The following is a 25,341-nucleotide window of genomic DNA, read 5'->3' as shown; positions in this document are numbered from 1 at the left end:
TTGAGTCAAGAAGAAGACCTAAGTTCAAATGCTGACTTTGACACTTATTAGCCAAGTGACCTGACCTCTATCAGACTCAGTTTTATCATCTGTAAAAATGGGGATAATAATAGTACCTTTCCCACAAAAGTATGGTGAAACTCAAATGAGCTAAGGGATGTAAAGAACTATTGTTATTGTGTGATGGTGATGATGATGATGTTGTTGATGAGGATGATGGTGTTCAGCTGAAAAATACAGAATTGCCAGTAGAGTTATTAGGGTCTTTCATCAAAGCAGACAGATTAACCAGGGAAGACACACAGAACCACAGCCCAGGGACTTCCAATGAACTACAGAAATCAGGGGGCTTAAATAGTTCCAGATCCCTTTGGAGAAGAGGCAATGGCTACAGTTTGGTTGCTCCAACTTACCAACTAGAGAGGCTAGGGTGAATTGAGAGCTTCTTGAGAGCTGAGTGTTTTTAGGAGGCTAGGGTGACCAGGAGATCTTGGTTCTTCATTTGATTTTCTTCTTTCAACTTCAATCCTCGGGGCAAAGGGGCATTTACTGGGAGCTACGGGATACCCTTAATTCAGTCTTTTGAGGTCTTTGTTTTAACCTTTGGGAGAGTTAGTAATGGGGTTAAGTAAAATGATGAAGTCAAAGGTGATGATGAAGAGGACGATGGGATGGGACAAGCGGTGGGAATACATCATCCTAGGAGACCCTTCCCAGATTCTCCCGCTGTGGAAGGGGCAGGGCATGCAGTGCGGGCTGGAGGACCCCTGGGTCTAGCACGAAGTCTTCCCAGTCTCAGTAGGCGGGAGGATGGGGTGCTGGTGTTTAACAACTGAATTTTCCCAGGAAAAAGCAGGGACAGCAGCGTTTGGTCTGCATTAAGAAATACCCAGAGCGGGGTCATATTTGTCTATATCAGGAACATTTTCTCCATCTTCTTAAGCACTCTTTCATTGACAAAAGGAGAAATCCAACGCCGGTTTGTGCCCGCCAAGTGGAAGTGCTCGCAGTTTAAATTTAATCCTGGGTTTATCCCCCAATCCCTTTCTCTCTATAGTCTGCGCAGCCTACCCTTAGGAATTCAGCCCCGAACATCATCAAATTCCGAGCAACTGAGGAAGTTTGGGCTGGCTCAGCCGCCGTAGGGCGTGCCCACGCGGCGCCACCCGGCTCGGCTACTGGAGGGCGGGGTAGAGGGGAAGTGGGCAAGGCGAAACGGCGCAGGCCCCGCCTCCTTCCGCTGCCACCGCCTCCTCCTTCTTCCCCCAGCGGCTGCGGCAGGCTCGGGGCGGGGCCAGCGGCACAGGCACACCCAGCGAACCTTCGCTGCCGTCGCCACCCCTGCCGCGCCCGGGAAGCGCTCCGCCGCCTCCCACTTCCCTCCGAGGCTTCTCAGCGCTCACCTCTCTCCTGCCGCCATGTCCGCTGCGGACGAAGTCGATGGGCTGGGCGTGGTCCGGCCACACTATGGCTGTGAGTCCGGGGTTCGGGCGGTGAGGGAATCCAAGGGGGCCCGGCTCCTCAGCGCTCGGGCCGGCTAGGCTTCTCCCGGGACCGCGCCGCACCTACCCGGAAGGGCAGGGCGCCCGTTGTCTGGCCTCGGCCCCAACCCTGGCGGGCTGGGCCTGACCTTGCCGTCTGTCAGGTGGAAGGGCGGCTGGGGTGGCTTAGGGGGAACCCACCAGGAAATCCTCTGCCCCGTCTTCCCGGCGGTTACGCTGAAGCCCAGGAAGCCGGAGGAGGCTTAACAAAACTCTCCTGGCTTGGCATTTCGGGCCCCCTCGGACTCTCCGTGGGGTCTACCCTCTTCCCGCCCCGCCCCCAGAATGGGCCTTTGGCATCCACTACTCCGCGGGCTTGGCATAGTTTCTTCCCAGGGGCATCAGCAGGACAAGAGTTCATGAACTCCTTTTTCTTCTGTCTTATAGTCAGCATTAAGTATTGGACGCCGGGTGGGAGAGCTCCTAGAGCCTGGCCTGTGGGGTCTAATGACTTAGCCAGAGGCATCCAGCAAGAAAGTGCCCGAGGACAAATTTGAACTCAGGATCTCCCGTCTCTGGGAGTTTATTATTATTATTTAAAACCTTCACCTTCCTTATTTGAATCAATGCTGTGTGTTGGCTCCTAGGCAGAAGAGCTGGGCAATGAAGGTTAAGTGACTTCCCTTGGGTCACACACCTAGAAAGTGCCGGAGGCCAGATTTGAACATCTGACCTCCCATCTCTAGATTTGGCTCTAGCCACCTGAATATATTTTTTAAAACCCTTACCTTCCATTTTAGAATCAATACCGTGTATCGGTTCCAAGGCAGAAGAGTGATAAGGGCTGGGCAATGGGGGTTAAGCAATTTGCCCAGGCTAGGAAGTGTGGGAGACCAGATTTAACCCTAGCATCTTCCATCTCTAGACCTGATTCTCTAGCCGAATAAACTTATTTCTAAAAAAAAAATCTTGATAAATGTTTTAGTTAATTGATTTGTAATCTCATGTATTTTAGTTAATTGATTTGTAATCTCATATATTTTATCAATGAGCAAACAATATTCCAAGGAGTCCATAGGCCTTCCCAGGCTGCCTTAGGAGTCCTTAAGAGACCCATCTTGGTGATTTGGAAAGAACCCTGGACTCTTAGAGTCTAGAGATGTGGGCATCTTGGTGTAGTGAAAAAATCAGGGACTCCTGCAATCAAGTAGGGTTCTGCCCCCACTTCTGCTACCTGTGGGATACTGGGCAGTCACTTGACCCCTTTCTTAGGCTTCTGTTTCCTCTCCAAAAAATGATAGAATGGGACTATATGACCTTAGATCACATGAGTTGTTTATAGTCTGATTCTGAGAAGTCTTTAGAAAAAATTAAAATGCTATTGATTTCTCTTCATATTCACTTATATTTCCCAGGGTATCCCATCTCTCCCTCAGAGAGCATCTCTTAAATTGCAAAATAACAAAGCGAGGGTAAAAACTGTTCAGCAAAAGTAGCAAAATTTATTCAGAGTCTTATGTTATATTCAGTGTTCTGCACCAGAGTTCCTCTACTTCTGCAAGGGGAGAGGTTGAGAGGTGCATTCTCACATCACTTGCATCCAAATTTAATTCTAAAATGTGCTGAATCTTTGAGGGCTTAGTTTTCTTCTCCAGGATCTTGAAAGTAAAGTGGTGGAGGGGAAAGAAAGGACCTTGCTTCCTTATGCAAGGTATCAAGTAATTCTGCTCTCCTTGGGTGTTCAACATGATTATATCTCTTTTGGAGGGGAAAAAGGAGACCCAACCTAGTTCCTTTTTTTTTTTTTTGGAAAGAGGCCATCTCTTTTGATGATGTAGGGGCTTTAGTTTCAAGTTATGCAAGTTTTTTTGGATAAAAGTTCAACACGAATATTTTGTAATGTGAAATGCAAAGTCAGATATATGTCTGTGCTACTATATTTTGACAAAAATAATAAAAATAACATAGGTGGGGTCCAAGTTCTTGCATGAATAAGATCATTATATTATACCTAGCAACCTTGCCAGGGGGAATGGGAAGTTACCAAGTAGAGACTGATCTAGCTTTCTTACATCTCTTATGAATGCTACAGATTTCTATATTTTAATAATTTCTCTTATTTTGTAGCTGTCTTGGATAATGAAAGGCTTACTGCTGAGGAGATGGATGAGAGGAGACGTCAGAATGTGGCATATGAATATCTTTGTCACCTAGAGGAAGCAAAGAGGTAAGGAAGAGGTGGTTGGCAACAAATTGGAACAAGTAACTTGGTTTGTTGTGAACTTCTCTTTGGCATGTGGGCCCGTAGGAGGATAGTTTGGTAGTGGGGAGAATGAGCTTAGGTTTAGTTTGGAAGTGCCCATCTTTTGTAGAACATCTCCCTAACTAGTTAGGGGCAGAATTGGGTTAGATTCTAATTCTGCTTCTGAGATCTGTGATTTTCAGTGCTTAGCTGTACTTTATTGCCTTTAAAAATATTTCCTTCTATCCATTCTATCCAGTTTTTTCCTTCAGTGTTATAAGTACAGAGATTATTTTTGTTTTCATTTGGGAAGAATATTTTTCATTATTGAAATCATCTGCCATTCTGATGTAAATTATGCAGCATCATATGATATATGAGTGACCAGTTGGAATAATTCCCCTTATCTCTGTTCCTCAGATACTAGTGTACTTCATTTGTATATACCTTTAGAGCATTTTCTTTTCTGTCAGGTTTTGGACTTCCAGTTTAGAAAGGTGACATTTTTTCTATGAAGTCTCTCTTATACATGGTTTTTTTAGGAATTTATTCTTTTCAAATTGAGCTATTTAACTTTCTACTTACCTATAAGTGATCATCATATCCTAGAAGCTATCACTGTTTATGGACAAATTCTTTTTTGTGCATAAATTCATCCATTCACTAAGTGGCTGCTATTTGCAGGGCACAGGGAATACAGAGATAGATTATGACTTGGCTCCTCTTTCAGACTTTATAATTGAAGTGGGAAGGACAGCCACATAACTAATTATTAGAAGGGAGATTGAGGTAAATTCACAGTGCTAAGAGAAATCAGAGGAGGATGAAATCATCTTTACTTTGGTGGTTATGGATTTGGTGAGAGAAGCTTCATGGTAGAGATAGCAATCAAGTTGGACCTCGAGAGGAATTTCAGAATGTGGAAATAAATGGTCTAGGGTGTCTGTTAATGCACAGGGGAAAGCCTGAGCAAAGGTATGGAAACTGGAGGTGGCAAGAGAAGAATGGAGAATAGTTTTATTGGGTTGGGATGAAGAGAAAGGCTGGATGGGCAGGTTGAGCTCAGATTGTGAAAATACTTAAGCAGGATTGTAGACTTCATTCTGTAAACAAGGAGAGCTGCTTAAGGTTTTTGAGCAGAGGAGTAACAGCAAAACTGAGCATTCCCCATTAGAGTGATCTCAGTTGTATATGCAGCAGGGAAGTCCAGATAGGCCTGCTAGCTAGCACCAAGGACAAGGCTTTTCTCATTTAGAGTAGGTGGTCTAGCCCATGCCCTCTAACAGTGATGGTGAACCTGTAGTACAAGCAGAGCCCTCTCTGTCATGCCTTCAGTCCCCCAACAAACAGAGTTCCTTACTAGAAAGCCAGAGGGACTTGGTGATGTTCCCCTCTCTGTCCCCCTCCCCCCCATGTGCCTGAGGACATTCCTCCTTTCCCCATCCCTCTGCTCAGCAGCCATCCTCCCCTATCTGGGTAAGGGGGTGGGGAGGGCCTGACACTCCAGCCCTAAAAAGTTCACCATCACTGCCCTAGAACTAGGAGCTGCTCTGTGGGACCCTGAGCAGGACAGGTCTTTCTAGGTCTCATTCTCAGAGGGCCTGCATTTGATTTCTGCCTTCTTGAATGCATCTATGTTAACATCTGGAAATCTTCAGGTATAAGTTTATTAGACAGCTTACAATGGTGGTCATTCAAACAACATTAAGACAGGCTCCATGAGAATAATATAAGTTATTGAGATATTAAGGCTGTGATAGCGTGAAGAATAGGTAAGATAAACTGACTTGTTTATCCCTTTCTACACTCTCAGAAGTTATCCCATAACATTTGAAATAGAAGATATTTGTTTACATAGTAAATGGTACAAGTATAGACTTATAAAGCTGGAATTGAACCCACAGCCTCTCCATTTTATATGAGGAAATTGAGGGCCAGAAAGAGAAGTACTTGCTCAAGGAAATGTTTGCTAATAGTTGGAACTAGGATGCAGGCTGAAAACATAGTTGGGCCCAGAAGCATTTCCATAAGTTCATCTATGCATGGCATAAAAAAGCTAGAGTGGGAGAATAGGAGATTACAGTGAATAGCCTGCCAGGTTTGGGGTTGGGAGGATCTGGGTTCATATTTGGCCTCATACTTTTTAGCCGTATGACCCTGGGCAAGTCACTTACCCACCATTGCCTATTCCTTACCACTCTTCTGTCTTAGAATTGTATAGAATACAGGGGCTAGCTGGGTGGCTCAGTGAATTGAATCAGGCCTAGAGATGGGAAGTCCTAGGTTCAAATCTGGCCTTAACCATTTCCTAGCTTTGTGACCCTGGGCAAGTCACTTAACCCCCATTGCCTATCCCTTACCACTCTTCTGTCTTGGAACCAAGTATCTATTCTAAGAGAGAAGGTAAGGGTTTAAAAAAAAAAAGAATTGTGTAGAATACAGAAGGTAAAGGTTTTTAAAAGAATCAGCAGCAGCTTGGAGCAAACTTCTTTTTTTAATTTTCAAAATTTTAATTAACTTAGAATATTTTTCCATGGTTACATGATTCATGTTCTTTCCCTCCCCTCCTGTAGCCAATGAGCAGTTCCACTGGGTTTTACATGTGTCATTGATCAATGCCCATTTCCATATTATTAATATTTGCATTAGGGTGATCGTTTAGAGTCTACATCCCCAATCATATCCCTATCGACCCATGTGATCAAACAGTTGTTTTTCTTCTCCGTTTCTACTCCCACAGTTCTTTTCCTGGAAATGGATAGCATTCTTTCTCATAGGTCCCTCAAAATTGTGGGACCAAACTTCTAAACTCTTAGGCTGTTATGAAGGAGAGGAACTACTGTCTTTCCCCATAAAAAAAATATCTTGAGGCCTTACCTGTTCAGAGCTAATATAGACTACTTTTACCTGAGGATGGGTTGTATTGTAAAGAGCTTCAAACTCTTTGTCTCTTGAAACAATGTTTTTAATAATAATAATAAAAAATAAAAAAGTTATGTTACTCTTTATGGTTACAAAGCATTTTACAGCTATCTTGTTTGATTCTTATAACTGAGTGAGGGAGGCTGAATAAATAGTATTATTCCCATGTTATTAATGAAGAAGCTGAGGCTTTATGGAGTTATTTCATCTACTCAAGGTCTCATAGTTGAGAGCCTGTATTTGGATCAGGGTGGTTAGGTTCTCAGATTGGTTCATAAAAGCCTATATAACTCAGAATACAGAAGTACTATACATTTTCAATGGAGAGTTGTAAACAAAAATTTTTTTTGTTGTAGCAAATACTAATAATTCTACTAAAGGCCTCATCATGGCTGGAGTTGACCCTGTCAGATCCTGCCAGTCTAGAAAGGATTTTTAATGTGAACTACAGTCAGAATTGTCATCTACTACCACCTTTCTTATGCTTAGTAGTCATGATTATTTATTTTGTAAATGGGACAAAGAGAGGGAGAGAGATTTTTCCTGGAGTGACTGAGGAAGAAAGGGGTGTGAAAAACAAACATACATGAGCATGTGTGTAACCTGCTACTCATATCCTTGTTAAAGACAGAGAAAAAAGATTGAGGGAGAAGGAAGGAGCAGATTTCGGGGCATGTAGTTCCCATATGCTAGTCAGCCCAGGGCAGCTTGATAACTCTGGAGTAGGACTGTAATGGAAGAGGGTAGAGAGGGTAGAGAACTAGACTATATTTTGAGTATAGGGCTTTTGAGTATAGGGGATGTTAACCGAAAGTGCCTGTACTAGATTTGACTTTGTGCATTGATAAGGCCAAGACACCAATTTTGGAATTGGATTTGTATTTCTTTGGAAATCTGTGCAGCTCACCTTTTGATCTCTGGCAAGCTGTGATTCTTTGAGATAAGGATACATAATGTATAGATAGAGTATTTCAGTTTTCCCTTGTAGAGTTTTACTGTCTCCTGGACTTGAATCCTGCTCCACCATGGTGGAGTGGTTTTTGGATACTGGTATATTATACAGTTTGGGGATGTTCTTATCATTTGACATTTGGAGAATTCCTGGTTGTTTCAAATTGAGGCTGCTGCCTAAACTCCCTGACAGGAAATGTTTGTGCCAGATAGAGTTGGTGGGCAAAGTGAGAAGGCTTGGAGGTGACTCATATGACAGTTGGTGTTGGTTTATTTTGAGTCTTTGTTGCTTAGAAACCATATCTGTAGCTGGTTTGTATGGTTGTATCACTTCGAGGAGGACAGTAAAAAGCTTTTACCTGACCAGATCAGGGAGCTTCCACTGTGGCTTCTGTTTTGAAAAAGTGTTTGTTAATCTGTGGTTTTGCAGAATGCAAATTAAGCAAACTTAAAAAAACTTAAATGAAGAATTTGGTTAGTGGTTTGAAGAAAAAAAGATAATTTCCTTAATTTTGGAGCCTACTGTTTTTACTAATACCAAAAGATGGTGATAATTTGCTTTGTGCTGTTTGACAGTAGCTTAACTTCTTAACATATTTGTACATGTTATTTCTGATTTATATTAACCAGAAGCAGCAAAAAATTATTACCTTTTTTGTGACTATAGAATATTCATATTTGCATCTTACCATTAAAGCCAGAAAATTGTTGCATAGTTTTGTTGCTCTTAACCACAAGGCTGTGGAAAATAAAGTGAGAATTTGGGTTTTGTGTTAAAAAGTTCTTTTTAACACACTTTGCTTAAATCTTTCACCTGAAGAGCTGAGAAATTTCTTCCAGGTTTTTAAGCACCTTCTACCATGAAGATAAAACTTTTATAGTTCTTAGATATTTACAGTGTACTTTCTCTATACTTTGTTTCACAGAGAAGGAAATAGCCATTCAAGAACTAAACCAGTTGTCCAAATGGAGACTGACGGGACCTGTTTTGTCAAAGGGTCAAAGGTGGAATTGGGAGCTAGGCTTTCCTAACTCAGCCAGGTCCTTGCCATTTCACTGTGCTGCTTATAAGTTCTTAAATGATATTGCTGGGGATCTGATTTTGAAGGAATGATGAGTCCTAGCCCCTTCTCTTTTTCTATCTTTTTGTTTTAAACACTTACCTCCCATCTTGGAATTAATACTGGATTTTGGTTCCAAGGCAAAAGAGTGGTAAGGGCTAGGCAATGGGGGTCAAGTGACTTGCCCAGGGTCACACAGCTGGGAAGTGTCTGAGGCCAGATTTTCCCTTCTTTTTTATCCATTTATCAAAGCTTCCCAATTTTTCCAGGTCTTTGAGCCTTTCCCTTGCAAACCTTTCCCACAAGGATATCCTCTTTCTCCTCATTCCTTTTGTGTTCATCCATACCATAAGATATCCAAGAATTGGAATCGACCATAAAGTTATCTCCATGGCCTAATACAGTGACTTTACCTCCACTTCACTGTCAGGCAACTAAGGTCTAAAGATGTCAGGTGTCCTGTTCAGATTCACACAACTATGGTTTTTAGTGATGGAGAGACTCTTGGAATGTAGGGTTCTTGTTTATTTCCATAATATTGTGCCTTCAGTATTCTTTCTACTATATTGTATGATTATGTGCTTGTTTTTTCTCTTAATTTGTTATACAGGGAATTTGGTTTCCCCAATTGTGAGCTTCTTGTGGGCACTGATCATGTATCCATTTTATTATGCCCTAAAGTACCTATGAATGCTAACCATAAACAAAACATTAAAAGTGCCCAATTATTAACAAATTGTTACTTAATAAATTGTTCAGATTTATGGCATGCTTTTATAGTATCTTCTGATTGACTAGTAAAGGATTGTGGAAACCATTGGCTACAGGAACTTTAATACAAAGCTAGCTTGTCTCTGTCATATATTTTGAATTGTGACAGATATTCAGAACCACCCATTACAGAATACAGAATGAGTGTTGAAAGGGACTTTAGAGATCATCTTGTCTCTGAACAAGAATTTTTTTCTTATTTCACACCCACCACATGGTTAGTTATCCAGTATTTTCTTGCAACCCCCTTTAGAGGGCCACACAATAAACCCTAAGGCAGCCCATTCCGTTTTTGGTTTAATTACCAGGAGATTTTTCCTGTCATCAAATCTATATTCACCTTTTTTATTTCCCATTTTTTCCTCTGTGGCCAATCAGAACACATATAAACCCTTTTTGACATGAAAGCAATTCATATTCTTGAAGATAGTTATCAGGTATTTCCTGAGTCTTTTCATTTCCAGTTCCCAATCTGGTTCTGAGATGTATTTGAAGGGTTAACTTCTTTTCTGACCTCACTCCTCCTGCTCAGTAAGTATCTCTTGAAGTAGCTGTAGTGATAACTTTTTCTGGGGCAGGTAAAAGCAGCCCCTAATTGCTTTTCACCAGAGTAGTCTAGAGTTTTTGGCTTCTCTCTCCTCTTTTTTTTTTTTTAAACCCTTTCCTTCCATCTTGGAGTCAATGCTGTGTATTGGCTTCAAGGCAGAAGAGTGGTAAGGGGTAGGCAATGGGGGTCAAGTGACTTGCCCAGGGTCACACAGCTGGGAAGAGTCTGAGGCCAGATTTGAACCTAGGACCTCCCGACTCTAGGTCTGACTCTCAATCTACTGAACTACCCAGCTGCCCCCTCTCTCTCTCCTTTAGAGGAAAGATGCTTCCCCTGCTTCTTGTTCTTTGTTAACTGATGACCTCATACAGACGGGAGTGGCAATTTGGATGGGAAACTGTTGAATCATGTGACAAAGAACTATATTTTGGGGGCTGTGGGTGGAGGAAAAGCCTTGTCTAAAGGCCTCCATTTCTTTACTCTGAATACCTTCCTGTTGAGTCAGTGGCAAGAGTAAGTAAAAGCAGGAGTGATGAAGAGGCAGCTGCCAACCTAAGGTTTGGCTTCTGTCTCTGGCAGATGTTTGGGCCTCAAGAAGGCTTGAGCCCTTTCACAAGTATTGTGGAGCTTAATGTAGGGGAAGCTGGTACCACTGTGAGATAAGTAATTGTTCTCTTTAGGTAAGGAGGGTTGTCAGGAACTCAAGAGTTCATTAACATTCTTGAAGTAAAAGATTCTGCCAGAGTCTCCATGGGAAGCAAGAGAGCAATGAAAGGAGAACTTGGGGGAAATTCTAGAAGGAAGATAGGAAACAGAAAAAATCTATGGCATGTTAACCTGAGTAAAGCTAATATTGAAATTCATGTAATAAAATAATTAGTGCATATAGCTAGTACATACAGACACATAAAGGACTGGACCAAAACTTGGAAATAAAATAAACTTGGCAAAGCTACTATATGGTGGTTGTGAGGAAAGCAGTTTTATAAATATTAATATACTGCCTTCTTTTGAATAGTTATTATTTTCTCAAAAATGATGGGAATGGCCCTTCTGAAGGTTTCTGGGAAGATCTTGGTTTTTAGGTATCAGGGAGGGATTCTTGTGGCCTCTCTTTCTGCCTTGTACCAGAAGAGCTGAGCTGGGAGTCAGAAGCTCTGGGTTTGAATCCTGCCTCTACCATTACTGTGACCATAAGCAAGTCCCTTTATCCCTTTTAACCTGTTTCCCCATCTGTAAAATGGGGATTATAGTATTTGTGCTTCCTCATTGTGTAATTGTGAGTAAACTTTAAAGTGCTGAATAAGATTTGTTAATTCCCTGCTGAGGTTAGAGAATTGCTTACAGGACAAGGTAGCTGTCACTTTTGACATTGTTTTAGAAACAAATGGCTTAATTAATTCTTATTGAAATTAGCTGGAATTTGTCAGGCCCTTCTTAACTTCTTCAAGGATGAATCGACACCAGAGGTTCATGACATTTGACAAAATTGGCATTGAAGAAGCAGTCATATTTATACTGATCAGATTTTGGCAGCTCTCTTGGGGAGGCACACTGTGAAGAGAGTGATAGTTATTGTTTGTCGTAAAGGAGAGTCGGAGTTCAGTTCGTGTTTATAACATGCTTTTTAACAGGGTAATAGATTTTGGGGAGAATTTCATTTTTTTGGTGGGTTTGAGGGATGGGCTTTTGTTGGTTAAGTTAGGATAAAGAATAAACACTTCCATGCTTCTTATTTATCCATTTTGTTGATTATCTGTAGCTCCAACTCTTCTACAATTCAGGTTCCAGGTTAATTAATCTGGTCCTGAAGGAAACTGGTTATAAAGTGTTTACGTTCGCAAAGGCCTTCTAAAGCAAAATATAAAACCATTTTGGATAATATTTTGTTTTTGGTTTGCCTCATTTCTTCTCTCCATTAGTGTAGGTATTTGGGAATTGACTCAATGTTGATCATTTGGATTTTTTTTTTCTGGTCTTATATTGAACAATTTTCTTGACAGTGAAATTCAGTCATGCTTCTTTTGCAAAAGTGTCTTATTGGAACAGCTAGTAGGTGGCTTAGTGGATAGAGCCACACCTAAAGATGGGAGGTCCTGAATTCAAATGTGGCTGCAAACACTTCCTAGCTGTGTGATCCTGGGCTAGTCACTTAACCTCCATTGCCTAGCCCTTAACTACTCTTCTGCCTTGAAACTGATACTTAGTATTGATTTCAAAACAGAAGGTAAAGGGTTTTTTTTGTTTTGTTTTTTGTTTTTGTTTTTAAATACATTGCATTGTTTTTTGGGCAGATACCTTTGCCAGTTTTTTCTTCTGCCTCCTGTGAGAGATTTGATAATCAAGAAATAATTATTGAATGTTTACTAATGCACATCATTATTTTAGGGCCCCAACTGATAGTTATATCAGAGATATGTTTTTTGTTTCCAGAGTTTACTGTATTTTTGAGGAGGCAAGACTTACTAAGAAGCAGAGAACAAGATAGGTACTAAATGGTGCAGTCAATGTAATTCACTATGAGTTTAGAGGAGAGAAAAATCAAGGTATTATGAGGTAGATAGGACTGGGAAAAGCCTGCTGATGAGAGGAGCAGCAATAGGAGGTGTGATAGATTAGAGATGATAATGAATATGGACTGTGTAGGGAGTGAAAGACATTTGTTAAGAGGAAAAAGCTGAGGACCAAGGATTGTGCCTTGCAGGTTGCCCACCTTCAGGAGTCGCCGCCAAGAAAGCAGACAGAATTCTAGAAGCAGGAAGAAAGCAATATTAGTGCAGTGTGATGAAAGCTGGGAGGAATGTTTCAAGAGGAAAGAGGTCAAGTGTCAGATGCCCCAGAGATAACAAAGAAGATCAACACCAATAAAATATTATTACATTTGATAAAAAGGAAGCTATCTAATTAGAGAGCTGCTTATCTAGCTGGAAACTAGGCTGGAGGAGTTGAAGCCTGGATGGAAAGTGAGGTAGTGGAGGTATTCATTAGAGAAATGAAGTAGTAATTAGAAGCAGCAGCAAAGGCAACAATTTTATATTTAAATATAGAAGAGAAGGAGCCACTAGAGATAGAAGATGCTAGAGGCTACTGAAAGAAGATAGGAAGAGTACCTGATGCCAGATGAAGTAGAGCACAAATATAATGTTTATTGAATGTCTACTTTGTATACAAATAATAGAGATGCATTGATGAAAAAGATAGAGTTCCTGTGGTCAAGAGACTTTCATTCAGAGGCAGATCTCAAGCGTACACAACAATATTTTGTAAAGCTGAAGGTAATGATTGTGATGGAAAGGCTAATGAGTTTGAGTAGTAAGATTGGGCATAATTTTGACAGGCGGAGATTTGTCAGGAGTATGAGAGAAACTGGTATAGAGACGATATGAGCAAAAGCATTAAAACAGAGTGATGCAAACCTTAAATAGCTTTATAAATGCTAGCTATTATCGTCATCATCGTCACTTGTTCTGGCAAGCAGTCTAACTTGGCTAGATCTTAGGGTGTTATGAAAGGAACTAATGGAAGATAAGGTCCTCCAGAAAGGTAGGATGGGACTGATAGAGAATGTTAGGCTAATGAATTTAGACTTGTTTTTTTGGTGGAAAGAAATGGCTTGATCAGTATATTTTATTTAGGCAACTTACTCTGATAAAGTGAGGAGAGATTTGAGGCAGGAAGACCAGGTGGGAGGATATTCAGATGAGCAAATAGAGGGCCTAAATGAAGGTAGTAGAAATGGAAATGAAAAGGGGACAGATGCCAGACAGAACAGTGACCAGCGATGAAGAAATGTCAGAGAAGGCCTGAGAAAAGATTATTGGATTTGTCTTGGGAATTTCAATGCAAAGAGAGGAACTTAGAAGGTAGATCTGGCAATGAAAGGGAGGGGAAAATAATATGATCTAAAAGTAAGTTTTGTTTTAAGTTGTGGGAGATTTGAACATGTTTGTGGCATTTCTTTATTTAAATGCACTGAGGAGATAGGGGCAAAGTGGTAGGAGCCAGGAGGAAATTCGATGGTGTGAAAGAGAAGATAACTGATAAATAATCTGTTTACAAAGCACTTTCTTCATAACAACTCTTTGAAGTAGGTAATGCAAATATTATTATTCCTATCTCACAGATGGGGAAACTTATACACAGATAGGTTAATAATTGTCCATAGTCACACAACTAGTAATTATTTTTTTCATTTAATTTTCTCAATTACATGTAAACAAAATTTTTTTAACATTCTTGAAAAAAATGCTTGAATTTCAGATTCTTCTTTCCCTCCCACCACCTTGAGAATGCAAGCAATTTGATATAGATTACATATGTGTAGTCATATAAAACATTTCCATATTAGCTATGTTGCAAAAAAAGACACAGACAGGGGCAGCCTGGAGATGGGAAGTCCTGGATTCAAATTTGGCCTCAGACACTTCCTAGATTTGTGACCCTAGGCAAGTCCCCATTGTCTGACCCTTACTGCTCTTTTGCCTTGGAACCAATACTCAGTGTTGATTCTAACACAGAAGATAAGGTTGTTTTTTTTTTTTTAAGGTACAGACCAAAAAAACCCCAAGATAATAATTTTTTTTAAAAGTATGCTTCAATCTGTGTTCATATACCATTACTTCTCTCTCAGGAGATGGATAGCATTTTTTTTTGTCATTAAGTCCTTTGAGATTGTTTTGGATCATTGTGTTGCTAAGAATAGCTAAACCATTTAGAGTTGATTATGAGGCAGTATTGCCTTTACTGTGCACAGTATTCTGGTTCTGCCCATTTCATCTTGCATCATTATTTCATGTAAGATTTTTCTGAAATTATTCTCCTTATTTCTTATAGTACAATAGTATTCCATTACAACCATATACTACAACCTTTTCAGCATTTTTCCAATTGATGAGCATCCCCTCAATTTCTAATTCTTTGCCACCACAAAAAAAATTGCTATAAATATTTTTGTACATATAGGCCCTTTTTCTTTTCTTTTGATCTTTTTGGAATGTAGCTGGATGAAAGGTTATGTATAGTTTTTGTTTCTCTTTGAGCATAGTTTGAAATTGCTTTGCAAGGTGGTTGGATCAGTTTACGACTCTACCAGCAGTGCATTAGTGTCCTAATTTTTCCATGTCCATGTCAGGTTTGTCAATTTCCTTTTTTGTCATATTAGCCAACCTGAAAGGTGAGAGTTGATGCTTCAGTGTTGTTCTGATTTTCATTTCTCTAATCATTAATGATTTAGAGCATGTTTTCTTGTTTTGATTTTATTAGCGTTTATTTCTTCATCTGAAAACTGCCTACTCTTATACTTTGACTATTTATCAAATAGAGAATGATTTGTAATCTTATAAAATTGACTCCATTTTCTGTACATTTGAGAAATGAGGCCTTTATCAGAGAAAGTTGTAAAAAATTTCCCCATTTCGACATTAATTCATTGCTGGTGGAGTTGTGAACTGATCCAACCATTCTGGAGGGCAATTTGGAACTATGCCCAAAGGGCGACAAAAGAATATCTACCCTTTGATCCAGTCATAGCACTGCTGGGTCTGTACCCCAAAGAGATAATGGACAAAAAGACTTGTACAAAAATATTCATAGCTGCACTCTTTGTGGTGGCCCAAAACTGGAAAACGAGGGGATGCCCATCAATTGGGGAATGGCTGAGCAAATTGTGGTATATGTTGGTGATGGAATACTATTGTGCTAAAAGGAATAATAAAGTGGAGGAGTTCCATGGAGACTGGAACAACCTCCAGGAAGTGATGCAGAGCGAGAGGAGCAGAACCAGGAGAACATTGTACACAGAGACTAATACACTGTGGTATAATCGAACGTAATGGACTTCTCCATTAGTGGCGGTGTAATGTCCCTGAACAATTTGCAGGGATCTAGGAGAAAAAAAACACTATTCATAAGCAAAGGATAAACTATGGGAGTGGAAACACCGAGGAAAAGCAACTGCCTGAATACAGCAGTTGAGGGGACATGACAGAGGAGAGACTCTAAATGAACACTCTAATGCAAATATTATCAACAAAGCAATGGGTTCAAATCAAGAAAACATGTAATGCCCAGTGTCGGCTATGGGGGGTGGGGGGGAGGAAAAGAAAATGATCTATGTCTTTAACGAATAATGCTTGGAAATGATCAAATAAAATATATTTTAAAAAAAATTTCCCCATTTCTTATTTCCCATTTAATCTTGGTTTCATTGGTTTTATTTTTCCAAGAGCTAATAATTATTAAGGCAAGATTTGAACCCAGACATTTTGAATTCCAAGTTCAGTGCTTTTTCCCCTATTTGATCGAAAGGAAGAGGGATACTTTTGACTCTATCAAAAGATGAGATGAGAAAAGAATGAATTACAGAATCTAATAGAAGGAACCTTATTTAGGCTAACCTACACTTGTTTGACATGGTAAAAAGAGTAATGAACTTGGAATGAGGAAGTCTGTGGTTAAAGAATTTCAAAATGGAAGGGACCTTAGAAGTCATTCACACCAACGAATACATAAAAACAAAATTCTCACTACAATTCACTCATTAAGGGATCTCAGCCTTTGCCTAAAGAACTCTTGACAGTTGAGGTTGTCCATTTCATTCAAGCTATTGGATTATTTGATTTTGGGCAAATCACTTAACGTCATTATGATTTAATTTTTCCATTTAAAAATGGGAATTAAATATAATATTTTTGTATTAATGTTCACTAGAGATATTTGGTATGTAATTTGTTTTGTTTCTCACTGCTCTAGGTATCTAATAATTTTTATATCATAGAAGTTCTGTAAGAGCTTTCTTGTTTTTGCAAATAGTTCATGTAATATTAGAATTCATTGTTCTTTAAATGATAGAATTCACTTGTAAATCAATCTCATTTGGTCCTGGAGTTTTTTTCCTTTAGAAATCCACTAATGGATAATTCAGTTTCTTTTCCTGAATTTATGTTATTTACATCACCTTTTTTTTGTTCTTTTAGTCTCTGAGTATCTTAAATTTTTTGTAAATATTCATTTCACCTAAGTTATCAATTTTGTTGACGAGAGGTTTTTTAGTTTGATATTCAAATTTTTGTGAATCCTTTTTAATTTTTGATGATTAACAGTTGGTTTTGCTGTATTAAAAAAGTAAGCTTTTATCTTATTTGCTTAAAAATGCCCCTAGTTCTTAGTTTTAGTCATCAATTTGATGGTGTTTTTTGCTTTGCTAATCTCTTTTGATTTTCAGAATTTCTCATTTAGTGTTGGGTTTTTTGATTTGTTTCTTTTTTTAGTTTTATTTAATTGCATGCCCAATTGAAGTTTCTTTCCTGTTGATGAAAGCTTTTAGAGAAACACATTTTTCCCTGATTATTTTAGCTACCAAAAGTTTTAGTATTTTGTGTCATTGTCATTAAATTTTCTTTTATTTTCATGATTTGTTCTTTCACACAACAATTTTTTAGGATTACATTATTTAGTCTACAATTAATTTTTTTCTTAAAGTCCCTTTAAAGAATATAATTTTTATTGTAGTGTGATAAGTAAAGGATGTGTTTAATATCTGCTTGTTTCCATTTGTTTGTGACTTTTTAATGCTCTAATATGTAATCTCTTTTAATTCTTATAAATTAAAGGTGCAATACCTACCTAAGAAATATAGATATTCCTTTCTGTTTCTCCCAAGTAATCATCAGAAATCTATCATATTTAAATCTTCTAAAATTATATTCATATCTGTAAAAAATTCTTGATAATTTGTGAGTTCTGAAAAGAGATTTATTGAGGTTCCCCACTAAAACCCCACTGGGATTTTATTGTTTAATTTTCCTTTCAATTTAATTAACTTTTCCTTTAAGCATTTATTTACACACTATGTTATTTGGTGTATACTTATTAAGTATTGATATTGTTAGATTGCTCTTTCTAATCCTTTCTGGCATCCTTTTCTATTTCCTAAGTAAGTTTATCCCATTGAGGTTCTTTTTCATATTTATGATTGTTTGCATTTCCCTCTATCCCATGCTCTCTTGTATTTTTTACTCTGCTCCCTCTTTTTACAAAGATGGTGGTAAACGAGGAATGTTCTTAATACTAGTATGTAATTGAAGCAGCTTATTTCCCTGTTTGGTTCTCTTGCCCTTCTTTCCTCTGCTCCTGATTGTGATCACAAAAGTTAACTCTTTTTCTCCCCTTGAATTGCTCTACCCTCCTTTGTTTTAGTGAGGTTGTTTTGCTTGACTCTTCAGTGATTGTTTCCCTTCTTAACTTCCTTCCCCTTTCTCCTATTCCTACCTAGTTCCCTATTGAGTTTTTTTTTTTAGCCCATACCATCTTTCTTAGAATCAATACCATGTATTGGTTCCAAGGCAGAAGTGTGCCATAAGGGCTTCTGTTAAATAACTTGTCCAGGGTCACAGAGCTAGGAAGTGTCCAAGGCCATATTTGAATCCAGGATCTCCCATCTCCAGGCCCAGTTCTCTATCCACAGAGCCAGCCACTTAACTGTCTCTTCCTTTGAGTTTAATATATTTCTACACCAAACTCTTTTGTGTGGATGTGCAAATCTATTATTTCTCCTGTTGGGATAACATGGGATAGGCATGAGATACCTCTTGTTTATTACCAGCTCTTTCCTTTGTGTTTTGTTTAGTCTTCATCTTTATGTAAGCTCATGAGGGGTGAAAGGAGCAATCATTTAAGTGCCTACTGTGGACCAGATACCATGTTAGGCATTTGACAAATATTTCATAAGTAAGCCTCACAACTCTTAGAGGTAGGTACTGTTATTATCATCCCCATTTTACAGATGAGGAAACTGGGGCCAACAAAGGTTAAGTGACTTGCCATATCTAGTAAGTATCTGAGGCTGAATTTCATCTCAACTCTTCCTATCTCCAGGCCCAGTCCTACTTCACCACTTATCTAGATGACTAGTAGGTTCTTTCCTTTCCCTTCTTCCCACGTGCCTTCTCTTTTCCTTCCTCTTCTTTTTTCTCTTTAAAACCAGAACAGAACTAAACCACTCCCAGGCTTTCTCTTTATAGAAGGACTCTGCAGGAATATTTGTTTCTTCTTTCCTTATTAGATTGGATTGTAAGCCTCTATAGAAGCCTTCTGAATACTCAGATGTTTTCACTTTTTTATTTTATCTTCATTCTCTGTTTCCATTTCAGAACTTCTGCTTGGCTGTAGGGGTGGTTTTTTTTTTTTGGTCCTTTTTTCTGTCCGGAGTACTTGAAAGTCCTTTATTCTATTCAAAGTCTTTTTTTCTCTTCTGTAGGATTTAGTCTGGGGTTTTTAGGGTAATGTAAGCGTTAGTTGTCTCCATTCTTTGCCATGATTCTGTCAGATGTCTCCTGCACAAATAGGAGACTTCTTGAGTTACTTCATGTGCTACAAAGTCCCTTGATGCTTTGGTCCTTTTTCCTTCTGTGCCTGAGGTGGGAGCTCCTCTTGAGGTTTTGCTGCAGGATGGGGCATGGCCTATCTGGGTATTGGTCTTATCTTGTGTGGTGCTGTGGCACAAGCACAGTGCTTGGGCCCTGGGCTTGGACTTGGCACAGGCTTAATCCAGTCTTCACTTCTGAGCTGCCTCTCTGCCTACCTTGTTTTGACTTTGTTCAGTCTCCACAGGCTTTGGAAGTTCTGAACTGGATTGGGTGCTCAGAGCCAAGGCTTCTCTTGGATTTTTTCTGTTGGAATTGGTGTAGTTAGAATTCTATAGGAGAGTTGCTGGGGATAAAGTTCGGGATTTTGTTTTAACACACATTGAAGTACTTTTACATGCATTCTTATCATCTCACCTTCCCAAGAATCCTGGGAGGCTGACAGTGAAGGCGTTAATATCTTCATTTTGTAATGATGAAACTGGTGTAGAGAGGTGAGGTGTCTTGGCCTGGGTTACGTGGAATCAAAGCCCAGGACTACCTGGCTCCATGCCCAGGGCTTGTGAAAACCTTAAAGCTAATTGGAAATGTGAATTGTTGCTAACAAAGACCCCAATAATCATCCCTCCTATGACACTGCATTCTTAACCCAAGGATCTTCCAGCCCCAGTTTAAGATACTCAAGAGTGGGAGCTCTTGGGCAACCTGTTCAGTCGTGTATTGTTACAGTTATTGGGAAACTTTATCTACCATCACACCTCCATTTTTCTTTGCAATTTTTACACATTGTGCTGCCCAATGATGCCAAACATAAGACAGGGACAGTGCCTTCTCTTAGTCTCAGTCTCTTATCTTTAGAGACTGAGGATAGAGAAAAGAGAGAATGTTCAAGATCCTAATGGCCTTGTTCAGAATTAAGGGAAGCAAATGAGGCCTGCCGAAGAGTAAAGGCTGGAGGTAGCCTGGAAATGTATTCAGGAATCAGCTGATAAGTAAAATAATTGATCTGCTGAAGTGAGGGCTCAGTGGAAGGGCCTACTAGATTGGTTAGTGGTTTTCTTGTTTTAACCTTTTGGATAGTAGATAGTATAGAAGTAGAAAAATCAGTTGTAGGGAGAAAGGAGGATGTAAGAGGGGAATGTCCTGGGAGAAGGATTCTCTAGTGTCCTTGAAGTAGCTGTCCACTGGGGCCCAGACTGAGTAGGGAGATGACTAAAGCCTGAGGCAGGGTGACAGTCTGAGAGAAGAGGAATGAATGAGGGTTTGTAGGTCCAAGAATTTAGATCTGGGAAGGTCCTTAGAGGCCATCAGTTTTAAACCCCTCATTTTATAAATCAGGCAATGGAGGCATGAAGAGTTGAGGTTCACAGAGCTATAGTGAGTGTTTGATGCAGATTTTGAGCCCAGTTCTTGCTGTCTCCAAGCCTATAGACTTCTGCTAGGCTGCCTCAGGGTGTCAAATAGCTGGAGGAGAAAGAGCAGGTTTATCAGGGGTACTAGGAAAATTTGAAGGTAAGGAGAAGAAGGAGTTTAAAGTCTTGAAGATAACACCATCCTGAGTGATGAGAATGCTTATTTCTGTAATGCTTCAAGATTTTCAAAGTGCTTTTCTACAGCAACTACTGCAGGATGCCAATGTGCAAAGAAGTATTGGCTCTGTTTTTATAGGATTTGTATGTAGATTTTATAATTAAGGAAACTAAAGGTCTCATGACTAGCAGTGTCAGCTGGAAATCAAACCCAGATCTTCTGACTTGATGCTTTGCTCTCTCCATTATATTACAGCCCCTCCCCAAGGAGTGGTGGGTCGATGTAGTCATTATGCTTGTGGTATTGAAGTGGAAGGGGGATTAATGTCATTGGAGTTGAGTTAAGGAATCTCAAGCAGAGACGAGTGGTTTTTTAAAGGACCTCTTCTTGGAAGTTAAAGTCATTGAAGATGGATTATGTTTCACTTTGGTTTTCTTTTTGCCATGTGCTCTGCAGCCACTTTTCCTCCTAACTAACCTCTGGAGGAATTAAGCAGCTCCTTTAGAAATCCTTCCTTGGGGCTAGTAGAACTCTCTCCTTCAGGGAAGGGAAACCTGATTGCTGAGAGCTCATTATACTTTATTAAACTTGCCTGAAATCCAACTGACTATGGCTTACCCTGGCCATTTTCTCCCTATTGCTACCTGCTGTTCACCTCCCCCCCCCCCTCCCCCCCAATTCCTTTCCTATCTCTTGCCCTGGAAACTGGAATCAAACCAACATTGCCATTGTTAAGGGTGTGTCAGTGGCTCCATTTTCCATCCTTATGACTTTGGCACTCATAGCACCCTTTCCAGGCCATCTCCAGTGGGACTTCAGACCCCTTGGTGGCATCCCTATAGTTTAGCACAACATGATGAGAATAAGGTAGAAATTGATTGAACCAGGTGCTGACCTTGAAGGTAAGGGGAGCTTTCCAAGACTAAGAAGTTGAGAAGGGATCCTAGGAGCATGGATTCAACCCTTACCTTCTGCCTTGGAGTCAATACTGTGTATTGGTTCCAAGGCAGAAGAGTGGTAAGGGCTAGGCAATGGGGGTCAAGTGACTTGCCCAGGGTCACACAAATGGGAAGTGTCTGAAGTCAGATTTGAACCTAGGACCTCCTGTCTCTAGGCCTGGCTCTCAATCCACTGAGCCACCCAGCTGCCCCAGAAATATTTTTTAATTGAAGCAACTTTTGGGTCTAGAATTTGGCATTCATTTATTTTCTTGAGGGCAAGAGTATGCTTGATGCAGAGCTCTTCTGTTATCCCTAATGCTGATTGATCTTTTTCTACATTTCATTTATTTGTTTATTTTTAAAAACCCTCATGTTCTGTTACAGAATCAGTACTGTATGTTAGTTCTAAGACAGAAGAGTGATAAGTACTAGGCATTGGGGGTGATGAGTGACTTGCCCAAGGTCACATAGCTAAGAAGGGTTAGAGACCAGATTTGAATCCAGGACCTCCCTAGGTCTGGCTGTCAATCCACTGAGCCACTTACCTGTGAGTGTGTCTCCTCCCCCTCCCCTCCCCCATCTATAACCTTTTAGATAGAAGATTTTTAAAAAACAGAAAAGGAGGTTGTGGAGTTTGGGTTCATAAATTGTTCTGGAATTGATAACTTTGATTTGTGATGTGTCAAAGGTAGCATTTGACCATCCACATTTCTTTTTCTATTAACTATTTGCTCTTGATGAGTTCCTAGTTTGAAGTCCTTTTGGTTTCCTGTAAGACAGGGATTCTGAATTTGTTGAAGTCTACTTGGAATATTGAACACTTGAAAAGCATTGGCTTTGCCACTTCTGACCTACCTTTGATTTAGAGTAAGTCTTAATTGGAATCTCTTCAATATTTGAGATATCCATAATCAGATGGAAGGAACTCAGAATATAAATCCGTTTTAATGTGCAGCAGTCTTTTAACCCTTCTCATAAAATGAATTTTTAAAATATTGGACATTTTTTGACCTAAAGGATTTGCATCAAGTTAAATCATGTATTAAACAAGCATAGTATATACTGGAGAGATGGTACTAACCAAATAGGTACAAATGCAGAATTTATTAATTTAGTTGCACTCATTGAACCTGCTACTCCAGTGTGACAAAATGTATACCCACCAGGAGCTTTTAAGGAGAGATAATGAATAACCCAATCCCATAGAAGGAATAGAAAGGCTCCAACTTAGTTCTTTGATGTTTGGCACGTCAGCTGACCTCTCAACAACACATCTCTCTTTCTACTGCTGACCCCCAACAGAGAGCCTTCCTTCTTTGTGCCTGGATTATTTTGATGATTCTGGACAAAGAAGTGGAAGGGGAAGTGAACTTTTAGAAAACTTGATAATAAGATTCAGCCAAGCCAGAGCAATTCTAAAACTTACATGGATGAAACTAGAAGATAGACAAGGGAGAGACATGAAATGCAACAGCTTTGCCAGCATTTCTGTAATAAGCTATCTTTATTATTGATTACAAGGGAGCCATCATATTTGGTTTTTACCTAGCATAGTACCTGATCTAAGGAAGTGGAAGTGACTTTTAAGAAGCTAGTCAGGAAGGTGGCTAGTGTATTAGGTAATTAATTTACTGGTTATGGTGAGTGAGAGATCAGATCTGCTACCCCCCATTTCCCCTCCAGTTGGTTTCTTCAGTTGGTGACATTGGAAGACAACTCTTTTTTTTTTTTTTATTTATTTATTTATTTTTTTTTTAAATATATTTTATTTGGTCATTTCCAAGCATTATTCGTTAAAGACATAGATCATTTTCTTTTCCTCCCCCCCCCCCCAACCCCCCATAGCCGACACGTAAGTCCACTGGGCATTAGATGTTTTCTTGATTTGAACCCATTGCTTTGTTGATAGTATTTGCATTAGAGTGTTCATTTAGAGTCTATCCTCTGTCATGTCCCCTCAATCTTTGTATTCAGGCAGTTGCTTTTTCTCGGTGTTTCCACTCCCATAGTTTATCCTTTGCTTATGAATGGTGTTTTTTTCTCCTGGGTCCCTGCAAGTTGTTCAGGGACATTACACCACCACTAATGGAGAAGTCCATTACGTTCGATGATACCACAGTGTGTTTGTCTCTGTGTACAATGTTCTCCTGGTTCTGCTCCTCTCGCTCTGCATCACTTCCTGGAGGTTGTTCCAGTCTCCATGGAACTTCTCCACTTTATTATTCCTTTTAGCGCAATAGTACTCCATCACCAACATATACCACAGTTTGTTCAGCCATTCCCCAATTGATGGGCATCCCCTCATTTTCCAGTTTTGGGCCACCACAAAGAGCGCAGCTATGAATATTTTTGTACAAGTCTTTGTGTCCATTATCTCTTTGGGGTACAGACCCAGCAGTGCTATGGCTGGGTCAAAGGGTAGATATTCTTTTGTCGCCCTTTGGGCATAGTTCCAAATTGCCCTCCAGAATGGTTGGATCAGTTCACAGCTCCACCAGCAATGAATTAATGTCCCTACTTTGCCACATCCCCTCCAGCATTCATTACTTTCCTTTGCTGTTATGTTAGCCAATCTGCTAGGTGTGAGGTGATACCTCAGAGTTGTTTTGATTTGCATCTCTCTGATTATAAGAGATGTAGAACACTTCTTCATGTGCTTGTTAATAGTTTTGATTTCTTTATCTGAGAACTGCCTATCCATTTCCCTTGCCCATTTATCAATTGGAGAATGGCTTGATTTTGTGTACAATTGATTTAGCTCTTTATAAATATGAGTAATTAAACCTTTGTCAGAGGTTTCTATGAAGATTTTTTCCCAATTTGTTGTTTCCCTTCTGATTTTAGTTATATTGGTTTTGTTTGTACAAAAGCTTTTTAGTTTGATGTAGTCAAAATTATTTATTTTACATTTTGTGATTCTTTCTATATCTTGCTTGGTTTTAAAGCCTTTCCCCTCCCAAAGGTCTGACATGTATACTATTCTGTGTTTACCCAATTTACTTATGGTTTCCTTCTTTATGTTTAAGTCACTCACCCATTTTGAATTTATCTTGGTGTAGGGTGTGAGGTGTTGATCTATTCCTAGTCTCTCCCACACTGTCTTCCAATTTTCCCAGCAGTTTTTATGAAATAGTGGATTTTTGTCCCAAAAGCTGGGATCTTTGGGTTTATCGTATACTGTCTGGAAGACAACTCTTGAGTGAGTTTTCTGATAAATCTGATAACTTTCTTTGACTAGTTTAAACAAGGGGATTTATTTAGGAAAAGGGGAAGGCCAGGGAAGTTTGATGGGTTTAGAGTTTTCCTAATCTTAAAATACTCCTAAATTGAAGAATAGTAGAATAGAGTCTTGAATTGAGGGATATGGCTAATAGATTGAGGATTTTTGGTCACTTTTGTCCAGTAGGGAGAAATCAGTAAGAGAAGAATCTTCTCAGTCCTTATTCCTTCATGTCTCAAGAGCAAGAGACCATTTCTCACAGTTTGGTTGTTCCTTTCAACAGTCTGTCTGACATTCTCCCCTGCCACCCCCT

At 39.6% G+C, this 25,341-nt stretch overlaps 1 protein-coding gene across 2 annotated transcripts in view; it reads left to right on the top strand.

Annotated features, from left to right (window-relative positions):
• Nucleotides 1–1,138: 1,138 nt before the first annotated feature.
• Nucleotides 1,139–25,341, top strand: part of IQGAP1 (IQ motif containing GTPase activating protein 1) — a 111,291-nt gene continuing 87,088 nt past the window's right edge. Inside the window, exons 1-2 of one of the 2 annotated variants that reach the window (XM_007478075.3) lie at nt 1,139–1,473; nt 3,609–3,708. In XM_007478075.3, the coding sequence (XP_007478137.1) occupies nt 1,419–1,473; nt 3,609–3,708 (155 nt within the window). In that variant the 5' untranslated portion in view covers nt 1,139–1,418. The remainder of the gene's footprint in view (nt 1,474–3,608; nt 3,709–25,341) is intronic. The other variant, XM_001364376.4, reaches the window with a different exon arrangement.

The sequence above is a fragment of the Monodelphis domestica genome, chromosome 1, assembly GCF_027887165.1.
Source record: "Monodelphis domestica isolate mMonDom1 chromosome 1, mMonDom1.pri, whole genome shotgun sequence".
Lineage (NCBI taxonomy): Eukaryota > Metazoa > Chordata > Mammalia > Didelphimorphia > Didelphidae > Monodelphis > Monodelphis domestica.
The sequence above is the reverse complement of the archived record's forward strand: the minus strand, read 5'-3'. Positions and strand labels throughout refer to the sequence as shown.